This window comes from Dermochelys coriacea, chromosome 1 (genome assembly GCF_009764565.3).
Source record: "Dermochelys coriacea isolate rDerCor1 chromosome 1, rDerCor1.pri.v4, whole genome shotgun sequence".
Taxonomy (NCBI): Eukaryota; Metazoa; Chordata; order Testudines; family Dermochelyidae; genus Dermochelys; species Dermochelys coriacea.
Window position 1 is genome coordinate 349,460,665 of NC_050068.2, and position 26,339 is coordinate 349,487,003.

At 46.5% G+C, this 26,339-nt stretch overlaps 1 protein-coding gene and 1 long non-coding RNA gene across 3 annotated transcripts in view; both read right to left on the minus strand.

The window, feature by feature from the left end:
• AHCYL2 (adenosylhomocysteinase like 2) overlaps positions 1-14,896 on the minus strand; it is a 216,815-nt gene extending 201,919 nt beyond the window's left edge. Inside the window, exon 1 of one of the 2 annotated variants that reach the window (XM_038394246.2) lies at positions 14,403-14,896. In XM_038394246.2, coding sequence (XP_038250174.2) covers positions 14,403-14,825 — 423 coding nt within the window. In that variant the 5' untranslated portion in view covers positions 14,826-14,896. The remainder of the gene's footprint in view (positions 1-14,402) is intronic. The other variant, XM_038394264.2, reaches the window with a different exon arrangement.
• LOC122456993 lies at positions 203-4,964 on the minus strand. Its single transcript, XR_006276246.1, has 3 exons — positions 1,954-4,964; positions 1,090-1,766; positions 203-635 (listed from the first exon to the last, which is right to left on the minus strand). It is a non-coding gene; the product is annotated as an uncharacterized LOC122456993 (long non-coding RNA).
• Positions 14,897-26,339: the final 11,443 nt, after the last annotated feature.

Below are 26,339 nucleotides of genomic sequence, written 5' to 3' on the forward strand. Positions count from 1 at the left end.
TGCCAGTCTTAACCTCACCTTCCCGGTAACGTTCAGTGAACCCCAGTTCTTGAACTCCCTGGAGGAGTGTTCCTCTTCAGTATCCAGTCCCTCTCACTGGACACTCACAGAAATTACCAAATTTGCTACCTCCAAAGAGGCAGAATATACACTTGCCTGTTGGCTCAGCTGATGAGACTCTCTTTACCTTAATATGCAGCACTGAGACAGTTTACAGTAAAACTAAGCATATGTTTATTAATAAAGAATACAAATTTATGCAACACTAAACAGAAAAAGGTAGGTATGGTTACAAACAATAACATACTTTTTAGTGAATAAAACTTAACTTTAGCAAGCTACAATCTTTGTCTAAACAGTTTACATCAAATCATCAGCATCCCCAGCCCGCCCGACAGGAGCATCTACCATTCACAGAATCAGAGGGTGCTGTTTCCTTTGTTCCCTATGCGAGGCATAGCAAGAGGCCCCTTTTCTTCCCCTCTTATAACCCAGAAAGCCTTTAAAATATATTCTTTGAAAAGAACCCAGATAAAGTTCCTCTCCTCTGCTGCTTGTTCTCTGGTGTGCAGGTACTAAGCCGGTTCTTCATCCTGTGCTTAATTTGCTTTTTTGATTGGCTTGATCACTGTTTACTTTAGATGCAAATAGAAAAGGAGTACTTGTGGCACCTTAGAGACTAACAACTTTATTAGAGCATAAGCTTTCGTGAGCTACAGCTCACTTCATCGGATGCATTTGGTGGAAAAAACAGAGGGGAGCTTTCAGGTGGTTCCGCAGTTTCTTTGAGAGTGTGTGGCACAAGCTGTCAGCATAGTCCGTGTGGTAAGTAGATTGTAATGGATTTTTTACCTTCAGTCCTTTCGGTATGATGTCCATCTGTTTGCATTTGGAGAGAAAGAAGATGTCTGTCTGTATCTGTACGAGTTTTTTCATGAAGTTGAAAGATTTTTTCCACCAAATGCATCCGATGAAGTGAGCTGTAGCTCACAAAAGCTTATGCTCTAATAAATTTGTTAGTCTCTAAGGTGCCACAAGTACTCCTTTTCTTTTTGCGAATACAGACTAACACGGCTGCTACTCTGAAACCTTTAGATGCAAATGTACTTCTATTGACCTTTGCTGGTAATTAAGCCATGCTGTTTTCTCATCTGTCTGTTAACTTCGTCCATGCTGCCAGGTAAATCCAAAACAACTGCCTCCAAAACACATTTTAAGAACTTATTTCAAACACACATACCTAACTCTGTATACACAATCCCTACATACATCTCACAATGATATTCATGTCCAGCATGTCACCAGTTTTCATATGATACCTTACAAGGCACTGGCTAAATATTCTGACAACAATGTACAGAGTGAACCGTTTGCCAGTTGGCATAAAACAGGCTCTTAGAGTCACAATAGGTGAGTGGATTTTTTAAGCTCTGCCTTATAGCTCTTTAAATTTTTCCTCTCCCTACTTAAAAGACATCCCTTGACCCTGCCCTAACCACTGTCCTGCTTGTAGCCTTTCCTTTCTCAATAAAGAGCTTGAGACCATCACTTTCAAAACTCCTCAAGCACCCTTCCTCACAACATCCTCCTGAGGTTTGGCCTAGGTATAGCACAGAATTTCCGTTCTATCACTGAACTTCCAAATTTTCACGGAAGACTCCTCCTCTCTAGGCTCTGTACAGCCTCCGACACTGGATAATTCCAGGCTCCTGAACATCCAACATAGGTTCCATCCAGCCATGGTTCCACACTTATATCTAATGGCTCTCTCCTAATAAGAAAAGGAGTACTTGTGGCACCTTAGAGATTTCTCCCCTCTGTATTTTCCACCAAATGCATCCGATGAAGTGAGCTGTAGCTCACGAAAGCTTATGCTCAAATAAATTTGTTAGTCTCTAAGGTGCCACAAGTACTCCTTTTCTTTTTGCGAATACAGACTAACACGGCAGCTACTCTGAAATCTCTCCTAATAGTGACAAGTCCTCTGCACCTGTTTCACTCCCCACTCACTGTTTCCTAACTAGCCCCCATTTCTTTCATACATCCCTTAAACCTTAACCACTACTTTATGCTCATAATACTAAACAGTAACATTTCTTGAAAAATTGATTACTCTTTCTTCATCCTCTCTGCCTCTTGACCAAGGAAAACTTGTCATGACCCCTAAACTTTTCACAGTTAAATGCCTCAGACAAGCAGTTCTCTTGGGCAAGAGCATCATCAAACATGACTCTCTCTCTCTCTCTCTCTCTCTCTCTCGTCATCCCCTCAACTCACATCTTCCATTTGCTGCCTTTGGATGTAATCATGGTATCTTCCTGATCCCAAACTTTCCTCTTATTAGTCATCTGACTGGAGCAGGAGCCCACTGTGCAAGGTGCTATACAAATACAGACCAAAAAGACATTCCCTACTCAGAGATAAATTTCTTCCTGCATCACCCCTTCCATGTTACCCAGCCATGCTACTGCCTTGACTACACTTCTAGGCCTTCATCTCCTCTCACTGGTTTTATAGCCTCCTTCAAGCGTCAACCCTCCAAACCCAAGCATATGCAGCAGAATGCCCTCCTTCTGATATGTACAAATAAGCATGACCATGTCATCCCATCCTCAAACAAGTTCATTGGTTCCCCAATCATTTTAGGACACAACTCAGTTAATCTTTGTTATAAAAAGTCTTCTGTGGAGTTGCACCAACTTCTGCTCACTTTCTTATAACACCTGCTTCATCTCTTAATTTTACTATTGTTGGTGAAGGGTTTTTTCCTCTGCAAATCCAGCTGCCTGGAACAACCTTCCTTTATACTGTGGGGATAGCTCTCCGATTTAGAATGTAGCAAGGAGACATGGCCTTCCTGAGAGGCAGACGCGAAGGGAACACCACAAGCCACCTAGTGGGCGGAGCCAGGCGGACCATGCCCCGCATACCAGAAGCGGATGGGCTGGACAGGAAGAAGAAGTATAAAAGGCCGGCCCAGCAGCTCAGTTGGGAGGGAGCTGCCAAGGGAGACAGATACATCTTCCCTGCTGCTGGAATGGGATCCCAAGGAGAACTGTGGCTGACCAGGGGGTCTGCACGAGCTTCCCAAAACCCCGGCCACTCCCAACACTGAGGAGCTGCTACTGCTACCCTTGCCAGTATATCCTGGGGAGACTGAGGACAACCCCTGGACACTGGTACACCTGAGTGGGAGAGTAGAAAGCAGTCCAGGAAAACCAGACAACAGTCTGGTTGAGAGCTGACCCGATACAAGGTCAACGTGTTGCGGGCGGATCCCTGCTGACCCAGTGGCAGACTACGCCACCACTGTTAGGGCCCTGGGCTGGGATGAGGTGAAATCGAGCAGGCTCACGACCCCCCTGCCGCTCCCCCTCCTTAGGCCAGGAGACCTGCACTCCTCCAACACCTCTGCAGGAGCCCCAGAGCCTGTGCATGGTGCTCACCTCTGCCAGAGCCTCACAGACTGAGTTTGGGCTACTGCTCTGCCTGACTATGGGCCAGGGCCCTGACTGTTTACTGTCTCACCCTGCTTGAGGGCTGGGCTTCTAACATAGTACCACTCTGTCCTGACCGCTGGCCAGAGCCCAAACTGTTTACAGCCCTTCCCTGTTTGAAGATCGGGGCCCACTGAGCACGGCTAATTCCCTCTTTCTTTGTTTTGAGTGTATTCTAGCAGACCAGACTCCAAGAAGGCATGGCACCCCCGCTCAGATGTAGGCGCAGAGGGACGGTCATGACCACTTACATGGACACTGGTTCATCCTGTCTCCTACAAACTTCTACATGACTTTCTGATCAACGATCATCTTCACTTACAAGAACTGAACATGTGATATGATGCACATGTGTGTTTGAGCAGGACTGCAGAATAAGCAAGTGTCTGCTGCAAAATCACAGAAGTCTCAAAATCATGCCTAGCATGACCGTATCTTCATTATATCAATCTATTTGGCCATAAAGGGCCAGTGTTTTCTTTTAACCACTTGCATACCATATCTCCCTGACATGTGACCACTCCAGTTAGATAAGTGAAGCAGCACTGCTTTTGATATATGGGATGTAAAACCACAGCCTACAACAGGGATAGTCATTAGGTGGACCATGGGCTAAATCTGGACCACCAAACATTTTTGAACAGACACCAAAATCTTTTTGTTTACTTATTATTGATTTTTTTATTATTTTCTCTGGAGTCTGGCCCTTGACCAAGAAATTTGGACCTTGACAAAAAAAAAAATGACTACCCCGGCCTGTGTTCAACCTCAGTGACAAGGCCAACAGCTGCCCTCATGTTTAATACTGAGATGAGAAGATTCCAAGACTAGATGTCTGCATGCAGTGCTCATCTTGAGATGCACAACCAAGACTTCTTGCATGTTGAGATCTGTAGTTTCCATAGGCTGCATTTCCACATTGAGAGGACAGCTGCAAGCTGTTAGTTTATGCATGTGACATTTGAGTTCTTGTCAATGCAGCCTTTGACGGGATAAAGTTTGGATACCCCAATGTACATCCAAAGGACTAAACAATTATACTTTTTGTTCTGCCCAACAGACCTACAGGGCACAAGAATGATGGCAATTTACTAAGAGAAAAGCAAAGCTGCAAGCAGTTGCTTCAGGGACTTAGGCAAGGAGATGGCCAATGGAGTTGCTACAGCAAGTGTTCCCAAAAGAGATTTGGTTTTGAAAGTCTTTAATCTAAACAACTTTACACATCATGAGAATTGCTTGAGGAAATCAAATCTCAAGTTCTTCAATCTTATTTGTACACTTGCCAAGTCTCAACATTTCAGAGCACCAGACTGACTTCCAAGAGCCCAGAAAGGCTTCGCTGAAATTCAATACATTTATATTGAGTTAAGCGTTTGGTGAATTTGATTTTGGTTTCCTTCACTGTCTTTATAATGACACCTGTTACACAGACTGTACAGGTTTCAGAGTAGCAGCCGTGTTAGTCTGTATTCGCAAAAAGAAAAGGAGTACTTGTGGCACCTTAGAGACTAACAAATTTATTAGAGCATAAGCTTTCGTGAGCTATAGCTCACTTCATCGGATGCATTTGGTGGAAAAAACAGAGGAGAGATTTATATACACACACACACACACACACACACACACACACACACAGAGAACATGAAACAATGGGTTTATCATACACACTGTAAGGAGAGTGATCACTTAAGATAAGCCATCACCAGCAGCAGGGGGGGGGGAAGGAGGAAAACCTTTCATGGTGACAAGCAAGGTAGGCTAATTCCAGCAGTTAACAAGAATATCAGAGGAACAGTGGGGGGTGGGGTGGGAGGGAGAAATACCATGGGGAAATAGTTTTACTTTGTGTAATGACTCATCCATTCCCAGTCTCTATTCAAGCCTAAGTTAATTGTATCCAGTTTGCAAATTAATTTCAATTCAGCAGTCTCTCGTTGGAGTCTGTTTTTGAAGCTTTTTTGTTGAAGGATAGCCACTCTTAGGTCTGTGATCGAGTGACCAGAGAGATTGAAGTGTTCTCCAACTGGTTTTTGAATGTTATAATTCTTGACGTCTGATTTGTGTCCATTCATTCTTTTGCGTAGAGACTGTCCAGTTTGGCCAATGTACATGGCAGAGGGGCATTGCTGGCACATGATGGCATATATCACATTGGTAGATGCGCAGGTGAACGAGCTTCTGATAGTGTGGCTGATGTGATTAGGCCCTATGATGGTGTCCCCTGAATAGATATGTGGACAGAGTTGGCAACGGGCTTTGTTGCAAGGATAGGTTCCTGGGTTAGTGGTTCTGTTGTGTGGTGTGTGGTTGCTGGTGAGTATTTGCTTCAGATTGGGGGGCTGTCTGTAAGCAAGGACTGGTCTGTCTCCCAAGATCTGTGAGAGTGATGGGTCGTCCTTCAGGATAGGTTGTAGATCCTTGTTGATGCGTTGGAGAGGTTTTAGTTGGGGGCTGAAGGTGATGGCTAGTGGCGTTCTGTTGTTTTCTTTGTTGGGCCTGCCCTGTAGTAGGTGACTTCTGGGTACTCTTCTGGCTCTGTCAATCTGTTTCTTCACTTCAGCAGGTGGGTATTGTAGTTGTAGGAATGCATGATAGAGATCTTGTAGGTGTTTGTCTCTGTCTGAGGGGTTGCACTGCGATGGGTACCCGCATGGCCCCACAGTATGCCAACCTTTTTATGGCTGACTTAGAACAACGCTTCCTCAGCTCTCGTCCCCTAATGCCCCTACTCTACTTGCGCTACATTGATGACATCTTCATCATCTGGACCCATGGAAAAGAAGCTCTTGAGGAATTCCACCATGATTTCAACAATTTCCATCCCACCATCAACCTCAGCCTGGACCAGTCCACACAAGAGATCCACTTCCTGGACACTACGGTGCTAATAAGAGATGGTCACATAAACACCACCCTATATCAGAAACCTACTGACCGCTATTCCTACCTACATGCCTCTAGCCTTCATCCAGATCATACCACTCGATCCATTGTCTACAGCCAAGCGCTACGATATAACCGCATTTGCTCCAACCCCTCAGACAGAGACAAACACCTACAAGTTCTCTATCATGCATTCCTACAACTACAATACCCACCTGCTGAAGTGAAGAAACAGATTGACAGAGCCAGAAGAGTACCCAGAAGTCACCTACTACAGGACAGGCCCAACAAAGAAAACAACAGAACGCCACTAGCCATCACCTTCAGCCCCCAACTAAAACCTCTCCAACGCATCAACAAGGATCTACAACCTATCCTGAAGGACGACCCATCACTCTCACAGATCTTGGGAGACAGACCAGTCCTTGCTTACAGACAGCCCCCCAATCTGAAGCAAATACTCACCAGCAACCACACACCACACAACAGAACCACTAACCCAGGAACCTATCCTTGCAACAAAGCCCGTTGCCAACTCTGTCCACATATCTATTCAGGGGACACCATCATAGGGCCTAATCACATCAGCCACACTATCAGAGGCTCGTTCACCTGCGCATCTACCAATGTGATATATGCCATCATGTGCCAGCAATGCCCCTCTGCCATGTACATTGGCCAAACTGGACAGTCTCTACGCAAAAGAATGAATGGACACAAATCAGACATCAAGAATTATAACATTCAAAAACCAGTTGGAGAACACTTCAATCTCTCTGGTCACTCGATCACAGACCTAAGAGTGGCTATCCTTCAACAAAAAAGCTTCAAAAACAGACTCCAACGAGAGACTGCTGAAATGGAATTAATTTGCAAACTGGATACAATTAACTTAGGCTTGAATAGAGACTGGGAATGGATGAGTCATTACACAAAGTAAAACTATTTCCCCATGGTATTTCTCCCTCCCACCCCACCCCCCACTGTTCCTCTGATATTCTTGTTAACTGCTGGAATTAGCCTACCTTGCTTGTCACCATGAAAGGTTTTCCTCCTTTCCCCCCCTGCTGCTGGTGATGGCTTATCTTAAGTGATCACTCTCCTTACAATGTGTATGATAAACCCATTGTTTCATGTTCTCTGTGTGTGTGTGTATATAAATCTCTCCTCTGTTTTTTCCACCAAATGCATCCGATGAAGTGAGCTGTAGCTCACGAAAGCTTATGCTCTAATAAATTTGTTAGTCTCTAAGGTGCCACAAGTACTCCTTTTCTTTTTACAGACTGTACAGTATTTCTATCAAGCTTTAGGGTACAAATGTAAAAATTAGAGTTTGCTAAACCCTTCTTCCTTTTTATAGCACTGCCATCAACCACTCTGTCTTTATCTTTAAAGAAAAAACAAAAACAAAAAACCACTACTGCAAACAGGGGGCTGGATGACTCACACTATTAATGAGACACAGTTTTTCACCTCTAGGCTACTGGTACAAATCTAGCTCAAATCAGTAGCAACTAGCAGCTCTAACTATCTGACAAATGTTTAGCAAATTATGAAAATTAGTTTAGAGGGCACTTGGGTTGAGAACTCATCACAAAAACTGAGCCAACAATGCTGTCAATTAGTGACAGTTTTGTGGCAGAAATCGCAGGAGAGGGGAAAACATGAATGGGCCAGAGAGAGAGAGAGAGAGAGAGAGAGAGAGAGAGAGCGCGCGCGCGAGCGAGCAAGCGTGCTCCACTCTCCCCACTACAGATGGTTCCTCCAAGTCAAGGTTGAGACATTAAGGAGACACTTGTACTACAAATGCCTATGCTATGCCTCCCCACAGAGGACTTCACATAAGAGAGATTTAAAGCTCACATTACCTCTTTTCTTAGATTCTTCTTTAGTCTCTTATTTGGTCTAGTGTGCTTTAGATACCTTAGTCTAAATTTTGTGGGCGTCTCAAACAGCCTCCAGCACTCTCACTGTGAGACTGGATCTTACTTCTCTTCCATGCCTAGTCGTGACTTTACATCTCCCCCTCATCCTACAAACTGTCTCAGGTTCCCAGTCTTGATCCACTTCTCCATATCTTATCTCCCTATGGGAGAACTCAATGCTAGATCAGAAATCACTTTTCAGAGACAACATTTAACTTTACATCTCCCTCAGTTCATTCACCTTATTGCTTGGCCCATCAGCTCAAATCTACAGCACAAGAACAGCCATACTGGGTCAGACCAAAGGTTCATCTAGCCCAGTATCCTGTCCTCGACAGTGACCAATGAAGGTGCCCCAGAGGGAACTAACAGAACAGGAAGTCATCAAGTCATCCATCCCGTCGCCCATTTCCACCTTCTGGCAAACAGAGGCTAGGGACTTCATCCCTGGCAAATAGCCATTGATGGACCTATCCTCCATGAGTTTATCCAGTTCTTTTTTGAACCCTGTTATAGTCTTTGTCTTCACAACATCCTCTGGCAAGGAGTTCCACAGATTGACTATGTGTTGTGTGGAAAAAAATACTTCCTTTGGTTTGTTTTAAACCCACTGCAGATTTTCATTTGGTGACCACTAGTATGTGTGTTATCGGAAGAAGTAAATAACACTTCCTTATTTACTTTATGTTATAGACCTTTAGCATATCCCCCCTTGGTCGTCTCTTTTCCAAGCTGAAAAGTCCCAGTCTTAATAACTCTCTCCTCCTATGGAAGCCATTCCATATCTCTAATCATTTTTGTTGCCCTTTTCCAATTGCAACTTATCTTTTCTGAGATAGGGTGACCACATCTGCATGCAGTATTCAAGGTGTGGGCGTACCATGGATTTATACAGAGGCAATATGATATTTTCTGTCTTATCTATCCCTTTTAATGCTTCCCAACGTTCTGTTCACTTTGACTGTTGCTGCACATTGAGTGTAAGTTTTCAGAGAACTATCCACAACTCCAAGATCTCAATTTCCTATTAAAGATTTTCAAGATTAAACTTCTTCCTTGTGAGTAGAATTTCCTCTAATCTCTCATGTCATGCATTTATTCCCCTCTGCCTCCTTTATACATACACAAATCAACCATATGTCTCTCTGAGGCTATCACCTTAACTTATGCTCCCAAAAAAAAAAAAAAATCACAAAATTTGGAGACATCTGGACCATTAACCTTTTTCTTCTCATCTGCAAGTCACCCAGTACCGTCCTCAGAATACACTCACTGCTGAAATCTTTATTTACACTTTCATCATTTCTTGACTCAATATTTATGACGTCATTTTGTAGACTTTTGGAAGGCTTACACTCAACTTCACAGGGTCAGAATGTTGCATCCAGGACTATTCTCTCCTTTCAAGAAGTATGACTATATTACCCCATCTTTCACTATGGTCACTGTCTTGATTTCCATCACCAACTGAAAACTCCCTTCTTAGCTTTCATAACTAGGGACTTGTTGCACCCTATCACTGTCATAACCACTTCAAATAATTCCGCTCCTCCAGTCTTTGCTACCTTTCAGTCCTCTCTTTAAAATTTCCCAACACTGCAAGTGACTCTCACTCAAGTTGACCTGTGTCTTCCCTTTACAACACCTCAGCCATTTTTTAAAACCTTGCCTTCATCAATTCCTGTTCGACGTAGCACATTGTTTTACAGATGCTAGAGCTCCGATGCTCAGAACATACCCCAAGAGGCCAAATACGCTTTCCAAAGTCTTAAATATGGCCTATGGTCCATTTCTCAACTGCTTGGTGACGATCAAAGCTGATCAGCTATAGGTTTTTAAATCACTGGTAAATTCAAAAACATGAAGTTTCTATTCCTTTGTCAAGGAAGTATAAATATCATGTACTTAGAATTTATGTCAATTTTAATACAAATTGGGTGTGGGCTTCAGACTCCTTACCAACTGCTAATGTTTCACTCATTCATCAGAGTTTAGGTACCCTTAATTATACTGCATTTCCTCATTTCTGCACTTTCTATGCCCTTCACTGTGTTAAAATTTACTCATCTTTACTCTTGTTTTTCTTTACTTTACTTGTTTTTCTTTCTACATGTCACTTTTCCTTTTCTACCTGCAAGAGTCTCTGTATACAACTTAAAGTATTGGTCTTTCAACAAAGGTCTGAGTATATCATTCAGAAGGTGCTACCTAAAAATAAATTGCATACATGCTGAAGGAGAGGGCCCAAGTGTATTATATATTATAACACTGCCTCCAAATGATAGGATTTTACTAACTGGCATACAAACCACACTCATTATGAGCAGCAGTTGGGAATTCAGCCTAAGGAGAAACATTTATTACCCTGGTATAACTGATCACTATAGATTAGAATGAAATTGAGTAAATGGCAAACACACACGAGTAAAATAAGTTAATCTAAAAATCCTCCTATACAACAAGTGAATAAAATGGCGCGAGACCCTCACACCAAACAATTGAATTTATTATAGAAAAGCAGCCATTTCAACCCTTATGCTCCCTGATACAATCAAATTAGTGAAGAGTCAAGGTCAAAATCATCATTTAGACAAGCCACATGAGTGTCATTTATATGCTGCAAAGTAAAATACCCAACTGCAGCTCACTTATCAGGTGATGCACCAGTCTGATGAGCATCAGGCACATATTTTGATTTATTCATTTTACTGAGGAATTTTATAGTTACAATGAAGTTACACACAGACGAGTGACACTGTCATAAGATGCACCTTTTTACCCTATGCGTCTGTACCCTCTGTTTTCAATTTTAAGCCCACTTAGTTTACAGACAAAACCTGCAGCTTTTACTGCCATCAATATTGCAGAGGCGGTCTAGCTATGGAGGAGCAAACTGTGTTCTATTTTGCTTCATGAATCAACAGGATTGCCAGCTCAGTTCTGACTCCAGAACCTTTATGTTGATAATGTTAAAAAGCAGAAACAACACAGCTTGACATTCAGAAAGGAAGCTTTGCTTTCAGTGCTGAAATCTAGGAAAAAAGTTCACTTTCAATTTGTAAAGTGAGCATATATATTAATATAAAATTTTGCAACTGTATAGTGCCTTTCCTCAGAAGATCTCAACATGCTTCATAAACAAATATGCCTTACCTGTAGGGCAGGTGAGTATTAAATTGCTATGCACACCTGCGTAAGTAAGTGTACACTCATTTCACAGATTTTGAAACCAAGTTGTAGCAATAAGCCCAAGGACATACAGTAAATCTATTGTGGAGTCTTGATTTTCATGCCCCTACTCTTACCAACTTACCACACCACAGTCACTAATGCCAATGTTTCCAAAGTTTTCTGATTTTGGATACCCATTTTATGACTATCCAATGTCAATTACCTTAAGCCTGATTTTTAAAGCTCTCACTCACTTCCAACTGAAGTCAAGGGGAGCTCATCTAATTAGTAAGTTGCAATTGGGAATTTTAATTTGTTAAGACTAAATGACTTTGACCTCAAAGTCTGGTCCAAAGTATCATAAAAACTGAGATCCCCATAATCAGCGGCCACTTTTGAAAATTTGGGCCTACATACAAAATTCTAAGACGTCAGAGAAGTAGGTACAAAAATGTTAGCATGCAGCAACTCGGTATAGTAAAAATGAGGACAAACATTAAAGCACCAGGCATGAGAAAAGGTTCTTAACTTTACTTACTCTTGTCCCAATTAAGTTAATGTGATTAAAGTTAAGCATGTGCACACAACTTTGTAGGATCAGGTCCTAAATGTTTATCATGTCATTTTGCTATTGATCAGATGATATTACAATCTCATCATTAAACTAAAACAGCATTGCAAAATCACTGAAGTTTACCAATTTAGGCACATTTACCCACCCAGCCTTTACCATGGTGATGTGTGTGTTAATAATTATATCCTCATGCAAAGAAAAAATATTTGTCTATGCAACTAAAATTTTGCAAGACCAAATTAATATTTACTACTAACACTTCTAAAAGGAGAGAATAATCGAAGGAGGGAAAAAAGCATTGGCTATTAATCCTCAGAGGTCATGCCTACACTACAAAAAAAAAGTATTTTAGGCATGTTACATAATGTATTAAAACACATGTTAAAAACATAGTGAAGACAAGGTAAATTGTAGGTTTAGCAGATTAGCCAGTCAAGATAAATCCTAACAGAGAACACACTTTTTTCTTGACCAGCCAACATATTAAAACTATAACTTATCCTGTCTACACCAGGATTTTAACATGCATTAATGATTAGTTAACATGTTTAAAATCCACTTTTTCCCTAGCGAAGACAAGGCCTGAAAGTCTTAAAGCCAAGCAAAGATATGTTTTACTTCTGTATACTGCCTTAAACGTTGCACACATTTGCTTTAAATTTACTACTGTACCAAAAGGACCGTGGATGTGTAAACCTAGTTTAATAAATGCAGAGACAACCCTTCAGTCATTGGAACAAACCCACGCACTGAAGCAATTGGAAAGCAATAGCACTGCAGAAGGAGAAGAAACAACATGTACACCCAGACATCCTCATTCAACACATTTCACTTCCTATAGCAACCACACAGATTCACAGCCCATAAACAATCCCACCATGCTAGGCAATGGAGGTGGTGGTTGGTTTTGCTCCATGAATACTCTGCTCCTACTGCACTGAGGATCAGCTCCCTCAGGTTGGGTATTGTTTGTTTCCCTTATCTGAGGCCCGATCTCTGCTGAGTTTAGAAGTACCTGGAGACAGGGATGCAGAACTGTTCCCAGGCAGAAACTCATCACCGACATCAATATTCCCCCTCCACTGGGAGATTTAGAAGGTCAAATGTCATGATCCATGACACAGAAGATCCATGACCATGCTTTTTGTCTTGTCAAGCAAGCACTGGTCCTTGGGAGAAAGTATGAAGGAAAACAGGTGTCCTTTCCAAGGATGGCAAACTCCAAAAAGGGAATGAAGGAATAGGGTGATATCACATGGTGGGGATATAGATAATATAAGGTTACCTAAGAACAAAAAAAGAAAAGGAGTACTTGTGGCACCTTAGAGACTAACAAATTTATTAGAGCATAAGCTTTCGTGAGCTACAGCTCACTTCATCGGATGCATCCGATGCCACAAGTCCTCCTTTTCTTTTTGCGAATACAGACTAACACGGCTACTACTCTGAAACCTAAGAACAAAGATGACCAAGGAAGAAGTATCAAATTACGGGTACTCCACTCTTTCTCCAAGAGATGGTGCCTATAGTGACAGCACATGGCAAAGTCTCAACCTGGGTACTATGGGGTCTCTCCAAGGGCTGGATTAGTGGGTTTATCTGGTGTATCTCTCTTCAGGGAGTTCAATGTCTCAGGTTCTAGTGCTTTTGGTCTCTCTAGGGAGAGATCAGGTGGGGCAGGTCCCCCAAACAGTGGGTATGTTGTCAAGGGGTCACAAGGAAGGTCTCTCCAGAAGAATAGGAGCCTTAACAGACAAAGATGAGCCCCAGTGAGCTGTAGCTCACGAAAGCTTATGCTCTAATAAATTTGTTAGTCTCTAAGGTGCCACAAGTACTCCTTTTCTTTTTGCGAATACAGACTAACACGGCTGCTACTCTGAAACTTGAAGAACCAAGATTGCCCCCCCCCCCATCCCAGCAGGCTGGCAAGGGAGGATCTCCATGGAAAACTGGGCTCTCTTTCCTAAGAAGCTTATGGGAGCCTCTTCATGGGGGCAAAGAGATACCAGAGGATAAGAAGAGTTTCCCTCTCCAAGGATGAGAGTCCCTGTCCCATAGCATGCTTATAAAGGGGTCCCCCATCAAGGGGATAGAGGGGCTTCTCCCAGGGATCTCTGTAAGGGGGTCCCACCTTAAGCAAAGGAGGATTTTTGTATGCAGGAGGCTCTGCATGAAGGGAAGGGGGGGGGTCTCCTCTCCGCAGGGTCTCAGTCCCGGGGAATCCCCTTCCCTTTTGGGGTCCCGCATTAAGGGGGTCAGGGCCCCCCTCCCGAAGGGGAATAGCCCCCCCCCACACACGTTCAGGGGAGCAGCGTCGGGGGGGGTCCGTCCCCGGGCTCCCCCTCACGTTACCTTCTTGACGGTGCGGGGCGCCTCGGTGACGGTGCCGTCGGGGCTGACCAGCGCCTCCCGCCCGGCGCCGCCGTCCCCCCCGTCCCGGTGCCGGTGCTGCGGGTGGTGCGGGTCGCTCCTCTTCATGGCCGACGCCTGCGGCACCTTGGCGGCCCCGGGGGGGAGCCCGGCCGCGGGGAGCCCGGGGCAGCCGCTCGCGGGAGGCCGCTCGGCTCCGCACCCCGCGCCGGGGGCCGCCGCCGCCGCCGCCGCCTCACGCTCCCCGGCCGGGGCCGGCAGCGGGCAGGGCGCCCCGGCCACGCCGAGCCCCGGCGGGGGGAGAAGCCCCGGCTCGGCCGGGCGGGAGGGGGCGGCCGCCCCCTTGTCCCTGGGGCCGCCCAGCTCCTTCAGCTCCACGGCGGGGGCCGCCACCTGCACCGACATCGCCGCTCGCTGCCTGCCTGCCTCCGGCTCCCTCAGACCCGGCCGCCGCCGCCGCCGCCGCCGCCTCCCCCCTCACCGGCCGCCGCCGCCGCTCGGGGCACCACGGGACATGGAGTTCGCCGCCAGGCCTGAGGCGCGCCGGCCGGGCCCCCCAGGACTACAGCTCCCGGCGTGCTGCGCGCCGAGCGCTCCGCCTCATGGCGGCGGGCAGCGCGGGGGGCCACGGGAGATGTAGTCCTCACCTGTCCGGCGCCGCGGCTGGGATTCCAGCACAGCCGGAACGTGGGCGACTGGCGCGGGTCCCATTGCACGCGCCTGTTTCCCCAAGCCCCAGCTGCGTCCCCTCAGCCATTCCCTCGGCCTGGTTCCTGGGTCCCTCCTTCCCCAGGGCTGCAGCTGCACGCATTCCCGCTCGCCCGCCCCTGGGCTGGTACCTGTTTCACATCCCATCTTCGCGGTGGGGTTGTGTTGGGTTTTTTTGGTTTTTCTGTTGAGCAGCTTGTAAACTCTTCAGGGCCAGAACTACACGTGCCTGTAAGGCCCAGATCTTGCAAACACAAAGCACATCCGTGCAGTCCCCTTAAAGTCCGACTATTCCAGTGAGTAAAGCTTACAATATAAAGCAAACAATATATTTTTTAAAAACACATTGTTACTTGTTTCAGAGGGGTAGCTGTGTTAATCTGTATCAGCAAAAACAACGAGGAGTCCTTGTGGCACCTTAGAGACTAACAAATTTATTTGGGCATAAGCTTTCATGGGCTAAAACCCACTTCATCAGATGCATGGAGTGGAAAATACAGTAGGAAGATATATATACAAAGTACATGAAAAGATGGGAGGTCAGTTCTAATGAGACAATTCAATTAAAGTGGGTTGCAGTCATGCTTAGAGGCTTCAACCACAACTGAGCGAAGCACAATCCCGACACATAGTTCCTGCCTCAAGCAACTTACAGGCTAAATAGATAAGACAGTCAAAATATAGGAGGGGAAACCGAGGCACGCAAAGACTTGCCCAAGGTCACATGGCAGAGACAGGAATAGAAGCTAGCGCTTCTGACTCCCAGAAACCATCGCATAATATGCTGTGCCACCTTAGCGGTTCTACAGACTTGGAGCCTCCTTGCCTGCAACAATATATCAATGGCTGTTGGTGTTTTGTATAGAGGCAGGAAAATCTGTTTTGAGGGAGACCCTGGTGACCTTCATATGTCTATAAAGATACAGTTAGCAGCACGAACACTTTTTTTCCTTTCAAAACAATTGTTTCATAAAATATTAGACACCCAAAAGTTTTGCTAATGGAGAGTCAGGGCTGCCTCATGCCTTTCTGGAAGGATCGAGTTTGGCTACAATTCAAACCTCTGAAACATTAATGCTTCATTTTCTAGTTAACACAAACAAACTTCTGAAAACCACAAAATACAAAGTTAAGGCGCATGCTACCCACACTCTGTCATTGTTTCTTTGCTCCCAGAGAGCAAGCGTCTCTTTGAGGATGTTTAACAAAAACAAAAACTTGCGTTTTTGGAGACCCAGTTCTTTGTCAAAGCTGTAGTCATTGAACTGGGTTTTCAAAATCATAATTTTATTATTAATTATAATTATTATTAATTTGTTTGTATTTCCACAGCCCTAGGGGCCAGAGTCATGGACCAGGCCCCCATGCTGCTAGGCATGTACAAAACATGAACACAAGAGCGGCCATACTGGGTCAGACTAAAGGTCCATCTAGCCCAGTGTCCTGTCTTCCAACAGTGACCAATGCCAGGTGCCCCAGAGGGAATGAACAGAACAGGGAATCATCAAGTGATCCATCCCCTGTCGCCCATTCCCAGCTTCTGGCAAACAGAGGCTAAGGACACCATCCCTACTCATCCTGGCTAATACCCATTGATGGACCTATCCTCCATGAACTTATCTAGTTCTTTTTTGAACCCTATTATAATCTTGGCCTTTACAACATCCTCTGGCAAAGAGTTCCACGAGTTGACTGCATTGTGTAAAAAAAATATTTCCTTTTGTTTGTTTTAAACCTCCTGCTTATTAATTTCATTTGGTGACCCCTAGTTCTTGTGTTATGAGAAGGAATAAATAACACTTCCTCCACACCAGTCATGATTGTATAGACCTCTATCATATCTATTGTAGACATGCCCTAAGTCAAGTTCCTGCAAACTTGTGGTAGGAAAAAAAAGAGAGGGTGTATACAATTTATAATGTTGTGACACACTCAGATACCATGGTGATGAATGCTGTATAATGGATATAGATGCAGTTGTCATCTTGCTGATCTATACTATATATATTCTAAACACAGGAAAAGTCAATACCCTCCTACAGTATTTGCTTTTTGATGGCACCCAGTGTACTATAGACATGAACTCAAGATGATTCAGACTGTCTCTGCTTAATAGCATGTGTGCATTTGAGATGAGCAATCTGATTTTCCTACAGCTATTGATTTGTTCTGGCAATGTTTCTGGGCCCGCCTGTGTGATCATAGGTTTCATTCGTTTAATTAAAGAAAAGGAGACCAGATGGTTGGATAGCATTGACGTTTGTCCCTGGGGATGGATATGGTTAAATGTACTCATTGCCAATATTTCTCAGATTCCTTGAAACCTCTTTTCCGTGACCAACAAAATGCTCATTTGGTTATTCAGGTAGCTTGGGGACGCTCTGCATATTTATCTCCTTATCCCTTCCAAAACCACCTTAATTCAAAAATGCTTTTGATGAGAACATCCATGGGTCTCTTCTTGAGCCCAGTTCCATCCATCTAAGGTCCTTATATTGTCCCCATTACCATAGTATCTGAGCCTCTCTCAGTCTTTAGTATATTAATACTCACAACACACCTGTGAGATAGGGACGTATTATCCCCATTTTACAGATGGGGAACTAAGGACAGGGGATGAAGTGACTGGCCCAAGGTCACACACAGGCAGTCTGTGGCATAGCAAGGAATTGGACCTGGGTTTCCTCAGTCCAGCCTAGCACTTTAGTCCCCGGACTATCCTTCCTTCTGCTCTGTGCCTCAGTAAAATAGGAATACAATGCACACTCCACTTGCAAGGTTAAAAATAACTAATAATTATGGATCAGTCAGCTCATCCTCCAGCAAAATATTACAGCCACCTCATAGAAGGGTAAATATCTGCAGATTGGAGACACAGCCCCATTTAAATTTTCTTAGACATCTCTCATTTAGGTCTGGTCTAGGCTTAAAAGTTTTGCTGTCATAGCTATGTTGATTAGGAGTGTGAAAAAAAACACAACACCCTAACTGGCATAGCTATACCAGGAAAAAGCCGTAGTATATATGCTATAATACCACCCAAAAAGTCCTTTTGCGGGTATAGCTTGTTTCATTCAGAGAACTTGTATAAGTCGATTCTCTGCTAGGAAGGTTTGCCAGTATAGCTACAGCATAGACAAGGCCCTAGATATTGATCTGCCATGACCTCTTTAGCTTGAGAACTCCCACAAGTCCATAGACGAAGGAGGCATTAGGGCACTTCATGGCTATTGGGTATCTTGAGTAGTAACAATCAAGGGCGGCATTTGCTCCCTTTTGCAATTTCCTACAAATTCTAAACCTCCATCTTTAAAAGATTATTTCTCTCGGTCCTGTAAATAACTCCATTAACTGCCCTCTAAAGCCAGTCTTGCAGAAAACTCTCTCTCACAAAACATAGCAGCAAAGGTATATCCAACTTCTCCCTCAGCCAGTCTCTTCAATGAGGTATGAATGCCTAGATAAGCCATTTAAACGCAAACATTTTTGAGTATGGGTGATCTAGGGAGCAAAGCACTTTTGGGAAAGCACTGGATACAATGGGCCAGGTTCTGCTTTTGTTTATGCCATTGGAGTGCCAGGGCTGCCATTTCATTGTCTCTATGCTCTTCCCCACCTCTTTTCCCCTTGTGTTTTTCACAGTGAGACATATTCCTGGCCCCCAGCCTTGGCTGCAAGGAGTTTAGGTTTCTCCCTGCCCTTCACCCATGTCATGTTTTCTTTTAGGTCTTGTCTCTAATATAGACATGAGAACTCCACTGATCAGTTTAGCATCCTCCATGCTTCTGAAAGCCAGATGGAAGAGGGAGAGCTTGGAAATGGGTGTGAAGAAGAGCAGGTTATGGGATGTAACAGAGGAACAGGGGGGATTTTTTAAAAAAGCATGAAAATAGCAGTTTCCAGGATGAAGCAAAGGGAATTCCCACAATTCCCCGAGGGGGAGTGTAGTTATCGCACAAGGCGCTGTGAAAACATCCCACAAGATAAGGTGCTGGACAGTTGAATGGGGCACACTGGGATGCTTAAACATAGTGCAGCATGTCTTTTGCTGATATGGCCTTTTGCAGTGAGAAGTCAATGGCAAAGGCAGATGAGTGTACATAAGTTCTAGTGACATTGAAACAAGGGCAGCCGTATGCCAGCAAAAATGCTATCCTTAAAACCTTCTAGCATAGGTGTGATATAGATAAATCCTACATTGGGGATTTATTCCAATATCATGCCTTGATGGCCTTCCACAGATGTAGTTCCACCAGTACAAATCCCTAGCATAGACAAGGAAAGCTTTCAGAGTAGCAGCCGTGTTAGTCTGTATTCGCAAAAAGAAAAGGAGTACTTGTGGCACCTTAGAGACTAACAAATTTATTAGAGCATAAGCTTTCGTGAGCTACAGCTCACTTCATCGGATGCATTTGGTGGAAAAAACAGAGGAGAGATTTATATACACACACACACACACACACACACACAGAGAACATGAAACAATGGGTTTATCATACACACTGTAAGGAGAGTGATCACTTAAGATAAGCCATCACCAGCAGCAGGGGGGGGGAGGAGGAAAACCTTTCATGGTGACAAGCAAGGTAGGCTAATTCCAGCAGTTAACAAGAATATCAGAGGAACAGTGGGGGGTGGGGTGGGAGGGAGAAATACCATGGGGAAATAGTTTTACTTTGTAAAAAGAAAAGGAGTACTTGTGGCACCTTAAAGACTAACAAATTTATTAGAGCATAAGCTTTCGTGAGCTACAGCTCACTTCATCGGATGCATTTGGTGGAAAAAAATGCATTGGTGGTTTTTTTTTTTTTTTTTTTTTTTTTTTTCCACCAAATGCATCCGATGAAGTGAGCTGTAGCTCACGAAAGCTTATGCTCTAATAAATTTGTTAGTCTTTAAGGTGCCACAAGTACTCCTTTTCTTTTTGCGAATACAGACTAACACGGCTGCTACTCTGAAACCAGTTTTACTTTGTGTAATGACTCATCCATTCCCAGTCTCTATTCAAGCCTAAGTTAATTGTATCCAGTTTGCAAATTAATTCCAATTCAGCAGTCTCTCGTTGGAGTCCGTTTTTGAAGCTTTTTTGTTGAAGGATAGCCACTCTTAGGTCTGTGATTGAGTGACCAGAGAGATTGAAGTGTTCTCCAACTGGTTTTTGAATGTTATAATTCTTGACGTCTGATTTGTGTCCATTCATTCTTTTACGTAGAGACTGTCCAGTTTGGCCAATGTACATGGCAGAGGGGCATTGCTGGCACATGATGGCAAAGCTGTGATTCACACTGGTGCAGCTTACTCCTGCTAGAAACCTGTTCCATTCCTGTCACTAGTTAGGCACCTCACTATGGTCTTGTGTGGACAAACATTCCTTACCAGGCCTTGTAACTGGTAAGGCCAGTCCTGTATCCCACAGCACGCAGGAGTGAAAATCTTCCTGTCCTTTCCTTTCACAAGTACCTTCCTGCTTAATAGTTAAGTCCAAAACAGGCTGCAAAGAGTTACAAAGGGGTCTCAGAAAACTGGGTGACTGGGCAACAAAATGGCAGATGAAATTCAATGTTGATAAATGCAAAGGATTGCACACAGGAAAAGATAATCCCAACTATACATACAAAATGATGGGGTCTTAATTAGCTGTTACCACTCAAGAAAGAGTTTGGAGTCACTGTGGATAGTTCTCTGAAAACATCTGCTCAATGGGCAGCAGCCGTAAAAACAGAAACAAAAACAAAAAACACCCTAACATCATGTTAGAAACCATTAGGAAAAGAATGGATAATAAGACAGTAAATATAATGCTGCTATATAAATTCATGGTATGCACACACTTGGAATACTGCGTGCAGTTCTGGTTGCCCTATTTCAAAAAAGCTACATTAGTAATGGAAAAAGTACAGGGAATTTCAACAAAAAATGATTTGGGGCATGGAACAGTTTCCATATGAGGCAAGATTAAAAAGACTGGGACCATTGAGCTTGGAAAAGAGACGGCTAAGGAGGGAGGGTATGACAGAGGTCTATACAATCATGATGGGTGTGGAGAAAATGAATAAGGAAATGTTATTGACTCCTTCACATAAGACAAGGACCGGTTAATAGGCAGCAGGTTTAAAACAAACAAAAGACACTATTTCGCACAATGCACAGTCAACCTCGTTGCCAGGGAATGTTGTGAAGACCAAAACTACAATTGGGTTCAAAAAAGAATTGGATAAGTTCAGGGAGGACAGGTCCATCAATGACTTTGAGCCAAGATGCTCAGGGATGCAAGCCCATGCTCTGGGTGTCCCTAGGTCTCTGACTACCAGAAGCTGGGACTGGATGACAGGGGATGGATCACTCAATAATTTCCCTGTTCTGTTCATTCCCTCTGAAGCATCTGGCTTTGGCCACTGTCAGAAGACAGGATACTGGGCTAGATGGTCCATTGGTCTGACCCAGTATGGCCATTCTTACGTACTTGGAGTAACTAGCAATGAGCACGTTTCAAATGATAAACTGGGCCCAGGTCTAATAAGCATCACAACTTTCTGATGTTTGCTTGGAGCTCATCCATCTGCAAAATTGGGTTGGTAAGTACAAGGGAAGGTCTTCCTCGGTGAGGCTGCTGATCTGATGAGGCCCACAAGGTCAAGAGGACATTTGCCCCAGGGCCCAGCTGTGTAACCCGTCTGTGTGTGACATGCAGCTTCACTGTGCGTTCCATGTGCAGAAGAAACCCCATAGGTCAGGCCCTTTGTGCTGTTGTAATCCTTAGCTCAGCTGGCCCAGAAGCAGCAGCAAGGCACACAAAGATGAAAAAATAATTTGAAGAGGTTAAAGCTGGTTGATCCACAAAGGGGTGACATTCTTTGGGCTTGGCTACACTTGCGAGTTACAGCGCAAAAAGGAGCCCCGGGCGCACTAGCTCACTCCCCATCCACACTGGCAAGGCACGTAGAGCGCTCTGACTCCGTGGCTACAGTGCTGCTGGTACTCCACCTTGGCCAGTGGAATAATGTTTGCTGCGCCCCTGCTGGAGCGCCACAGCGCCAATGTGGACGAGGTGTTGCATTACTGCACTCTGACCAGCCTCTGGAAACATCCCATAATCCCCTTAAGTCAAGTGGCCACTGTTGTCATTGTTTTTGAATCGCTGTAGGAATGCGGATATGCCCTTTGAAAGCTCCGTTTCTGATAGCTGGCTGCTTATCTGCTCCAAGACAAAGCAACCATTACTGTGGAATGCTGGGTGTGAGAGAGAGAGGCGGGGCGGGGTGGGGGTGTCTGCTGCTGTCCGAACTTACAAGACAGCATGCTGACATGCTCTCAGCCCCCACAAAACCCACTCTCTCCCCCCCACATACACACAACACACTCCCTGTCACACTCCACCCCACCCCCATTTGAAAAGCACGTTGCAGTCACTTGCATGCTGGGATAGCTGCCCATAATGCACCGCTCCCTATGCAGCTGCAAATGCTGCAAATGTGGCCATGACAGTGTGCTGTCAGCTGTCAGTGTGGACAGACTGCAGCGCTTTCCCTACTGCGCTCTCCAAAGGCTGGTTTAACTCAAAGCACTCTACATCTGCAAGTGTAGCCATGCCCTTTGTTTGCTTCTTTAAGATGTAAAAAGGAGGCCAGGGAATTGGTTTTAACTGAAAGTAAAAAAACAAATTAATAAGAGGGTGTTGTTTACATTATCAACTTTGGTCTCCTCCCTTTCTTTTCCAGGAGGACTCTATGTGAAACTGGAAAACTTAATTGGAGTTCACATCCGAGAGACTGTGTGGGTGAAAACTGACTAATTGAGCAGAAGTGATTTTCGATTCAGGCTGTTTACAGCTCTTGTTTTAGTTGACAATTAACGCAAATGCTTAGGATAAAAAAACCCTCTCTTTGTTAAAATGCAACAACCCCAGTGACATGCTTAGTAATCTGACAGTTCACATCTCTGAAACCTCCAATGAGTCCTTCACCAAAGCCAGAACTAACAAAATGTAACACTCCTTGATATTTCAAAAGGTAAATACAAACAAATAAAAAACAAACCAAAACTGCCTTCCAGGCCTTCATGATAAGGATACATGCAGGGACTAGACTAGATGACCTCTCGAGGTCCCTTCCAGTCCTATGATTCTATGATCATAAGGAAGCAAACAATAGGGCACAGATTCATTTCCACTGCTCATTTCCATCTTTCAAGTCACCTTTAACCAAATAGCTTCAGACTACAAATCAATCAATACAAGAAAGGATTCAGCCTGAAAGTGAAGACCATGTTTGAGAAGGGGGAGAAGAATGTTATTTTAGCTGAACAAGCCTGAGCATCGCTAGAAATGGCCCCCATTTTATTCAATGGGGTCACTGCAAACCCCTGGTACCCCTCCCCAGTGAAAGGGTGGGAGCCTATTGTAATGATGCTGAGAGTGGTGTGACAGGGCAAGGCCAGATGGCTATAGAAAAGTAGTTGACCTCGTAGTTGGGCTCGTAGTCAACCTGGCAGGTTGATTATGAGCCCCTCCATGCAGACCCGGAGGTGCAGCAGGCCGCCCGGCACAGCCTCGGCGACCCCCAGCACCTCAGGCCGTAGGTCGGGGGAGAACAGGGTTGCCACTCCAGCCGTATGAACTGTGAGGTGGCTAAAGTAGACCCTGTCCCCCCAATCCAGCCGCCAGCTGTCTTCGGCAGTCGGATCCATATGGGTCTCCTGCAGGAAAACCACAGAGTACCCCCCCTCCCGAAGGAAGGAGATCACCTGGCACCTGCGGAGACCCATCCTACAGCTGCGGGTGTTCAATGTTGCGATGGTAAGAGGTGGGCATGAGGAGGGCTGGGGGGGATCCTCGCCGGCAGGGATGCTCGCGGCTCCCAACGGGCCACACAGCAGTCCGTGACCTACCCCATAGGTGAGTAAGGAGTCATGGAAGAGGCGGACCCGCTGGTAGGCCACAGCGCCCTGTCTCCCGGTCCTTTTACCCTCCCCCATGAGAGCCCTTGCTGCCCGGAGGATTTGATTGAAGTCCCCCCATCGTTGGAGAGCAAGCTGTACTTTGTTGCGGGAGCCACGGACATCTTCTAAAACCTCCCGCAACTCCTCTCGCAGCGCATGGGGGGCTGGGGTTACGGTCTCCTGCTTAATCCCCGACGGGTCCTTGGTACAGCCCCGTGGCCCACCGAGACAGGCAGACAGGGTGCGGACCCCCGACGGGGCTCCTGATGGGTTGGCCTGAACGCTGGGGTAATAGGGGGTGGTGGAGGGAGGATAGCAGCCCCTGGTGGGTCGGGACGGGTAAACACAAAGGCCTCTCCCTGGGAGTCATCTGTTGGAAAAGGGAAGGAGGCAGCCCAAGGGGCAGCAATAACATCTCGGGAGGTGGACGGGATAGGGGCAGGGGCAGGTTAGAGGTGAGAGTTTGGGCGGGAAGAGGGCTCTCAGGGATGCCGGCCGCAAGCTCTATGGTGGATTTGGCAGCCACGGCATCAGGAGGTGGACTCTCTTCTGTAGGGCCCTCTCCTGGGAAGGAGGTCGAATGCTCCTCACCAGCGAGGGATGCCCCTGGTGGCTCAGGTCCCGGCCGCGTGGCACTGGCCGTCGCCTCAACAGGCTCGGTGGCTCTCAGCAGGGTGCCCTCTGCAGCTGGGTTGATGGAGAAGTCCAGGGGCTCCTTGAAGGTGGGAGCGGAAGCAACAGTTAGGGGGAGGGAACATGGAGAAAGGGGGGCAGTAGTGAAATTGCCCATATCAAGGTCCGCTGGCAGAGGGTCGTCCTCCCCCTGGGTAACCGGGGTCAGACCCAGGGCCTCGATCTCCTCATATATGGACGGGAAATCTTTTCTGCCACCCCGGGATGCTCCCCACTCGCACCTGACGCGACGGTTGCCTCGGGGCACACTGAGGTTTCAGATGGTGCCTCGGGGGTCTTGGAGGGGAGGGACTCCCGTGGAGGGGAGATGCTGCCTTCCAGTGCTGCCACGTCTTCCCCAGCCGGCTCCGGTGGATGGAGCACACCCGTGGGTAGAGCGGAAGGCTCGGCATCGGTGCCCCCCTTCCTGGTCTTCCGGGGGGCCTCCGCGTCAGATGGGAGGAGCGGAGCTCGAGCCTTCCGCTTGCCCCGCTTCCCCTGGACTAGGGCCCAGCCCTCCATGGCATCATCCGGGGGCTGGCTAGCAGGGGTTGTGTCAGGGGGCAGAGGCGATGGCTCAGGGACTCGAGGGGGTAACGGTGGGGCAGCACAAGGGAGGGAAGATTCCCCTTGGGGCGGGCCCTCTCCCATGCCCGGCGGTGTCCCTGCCGCACCCTCCTCCACAGGCCCCACCAGATTGCAAGCAGCGGGAGCGGGGCTCTCCCGCTCGTCTGGGCATAGTTGGGGAGGTGCCCCTTGGGCCCGAGCGGGAGCAATGGTGGACTGGGAAGGAGGAGGGGTGGTTTCGGGCGCCAAGCAGCCAGAGGCGCCGGCAATGACGGGGCCAGTGCCCTGCCGGGGCTCGGGGGTCCCGGCTGCCCCTCCTTGCCGGGCTGGGGGGCAGTCCCTCCGGACGTGCCCCATCGCCTGGCAGAGGTAGCACCGGGTCTCCCCCGTGGAGTAATGCACCCGGTAATGGGCCCCCTGGTAGGGGATTAGGAAGGACGGAGGGCAGGGTCTTTGCAGCCCAACGGGAGAGGGCTGATGACAGAGATGGGCTTTCCCAAGGTAGAAAGGGGGGGTAAGAGGGCGGCATTGGGGAGAAAGGGAGGGACGGAGGTCAGGACCAGGCGGACGCCCAGGTCCTCTAGCGGCTCTAAGGGGACAAAAACGCCCCCCACCGCCAGGCCCTTCTCCACCGCCTCCTGGGCGGCAGCCTCCGATGTTAAGAAGAAGACAACCTTGCCACATTTTGGAGGCTGCCACAATGGCCGTGGGCCCCACCACCCTCGCCAACGCCCGCACATAGGTCTCCACATGGGGCGAGGCGGGCACCAGGAGGCAACGGACGCCGTGCTTCCTGGTCATGGTGGGAAAGGGGCTCCGGCCGCTATAGATGGTAGTGGAGGCGGTGGGCAGGAGAGATGACGTAGCGGCAGGCGGGGGGCTGCCGCCACCTGGGCGTACACCCTGGGGGCTGGGAGAAGGACACCCAGAGCTGGTGGAGGGAACAGCGGGGAGGGACGCCCTAGCCGATGGTGGGGCCAGGGCATTGGGGGCAGCCCCTGCCATGGAGGGCCTGGTCTTTTTAGCAGGGCCCTT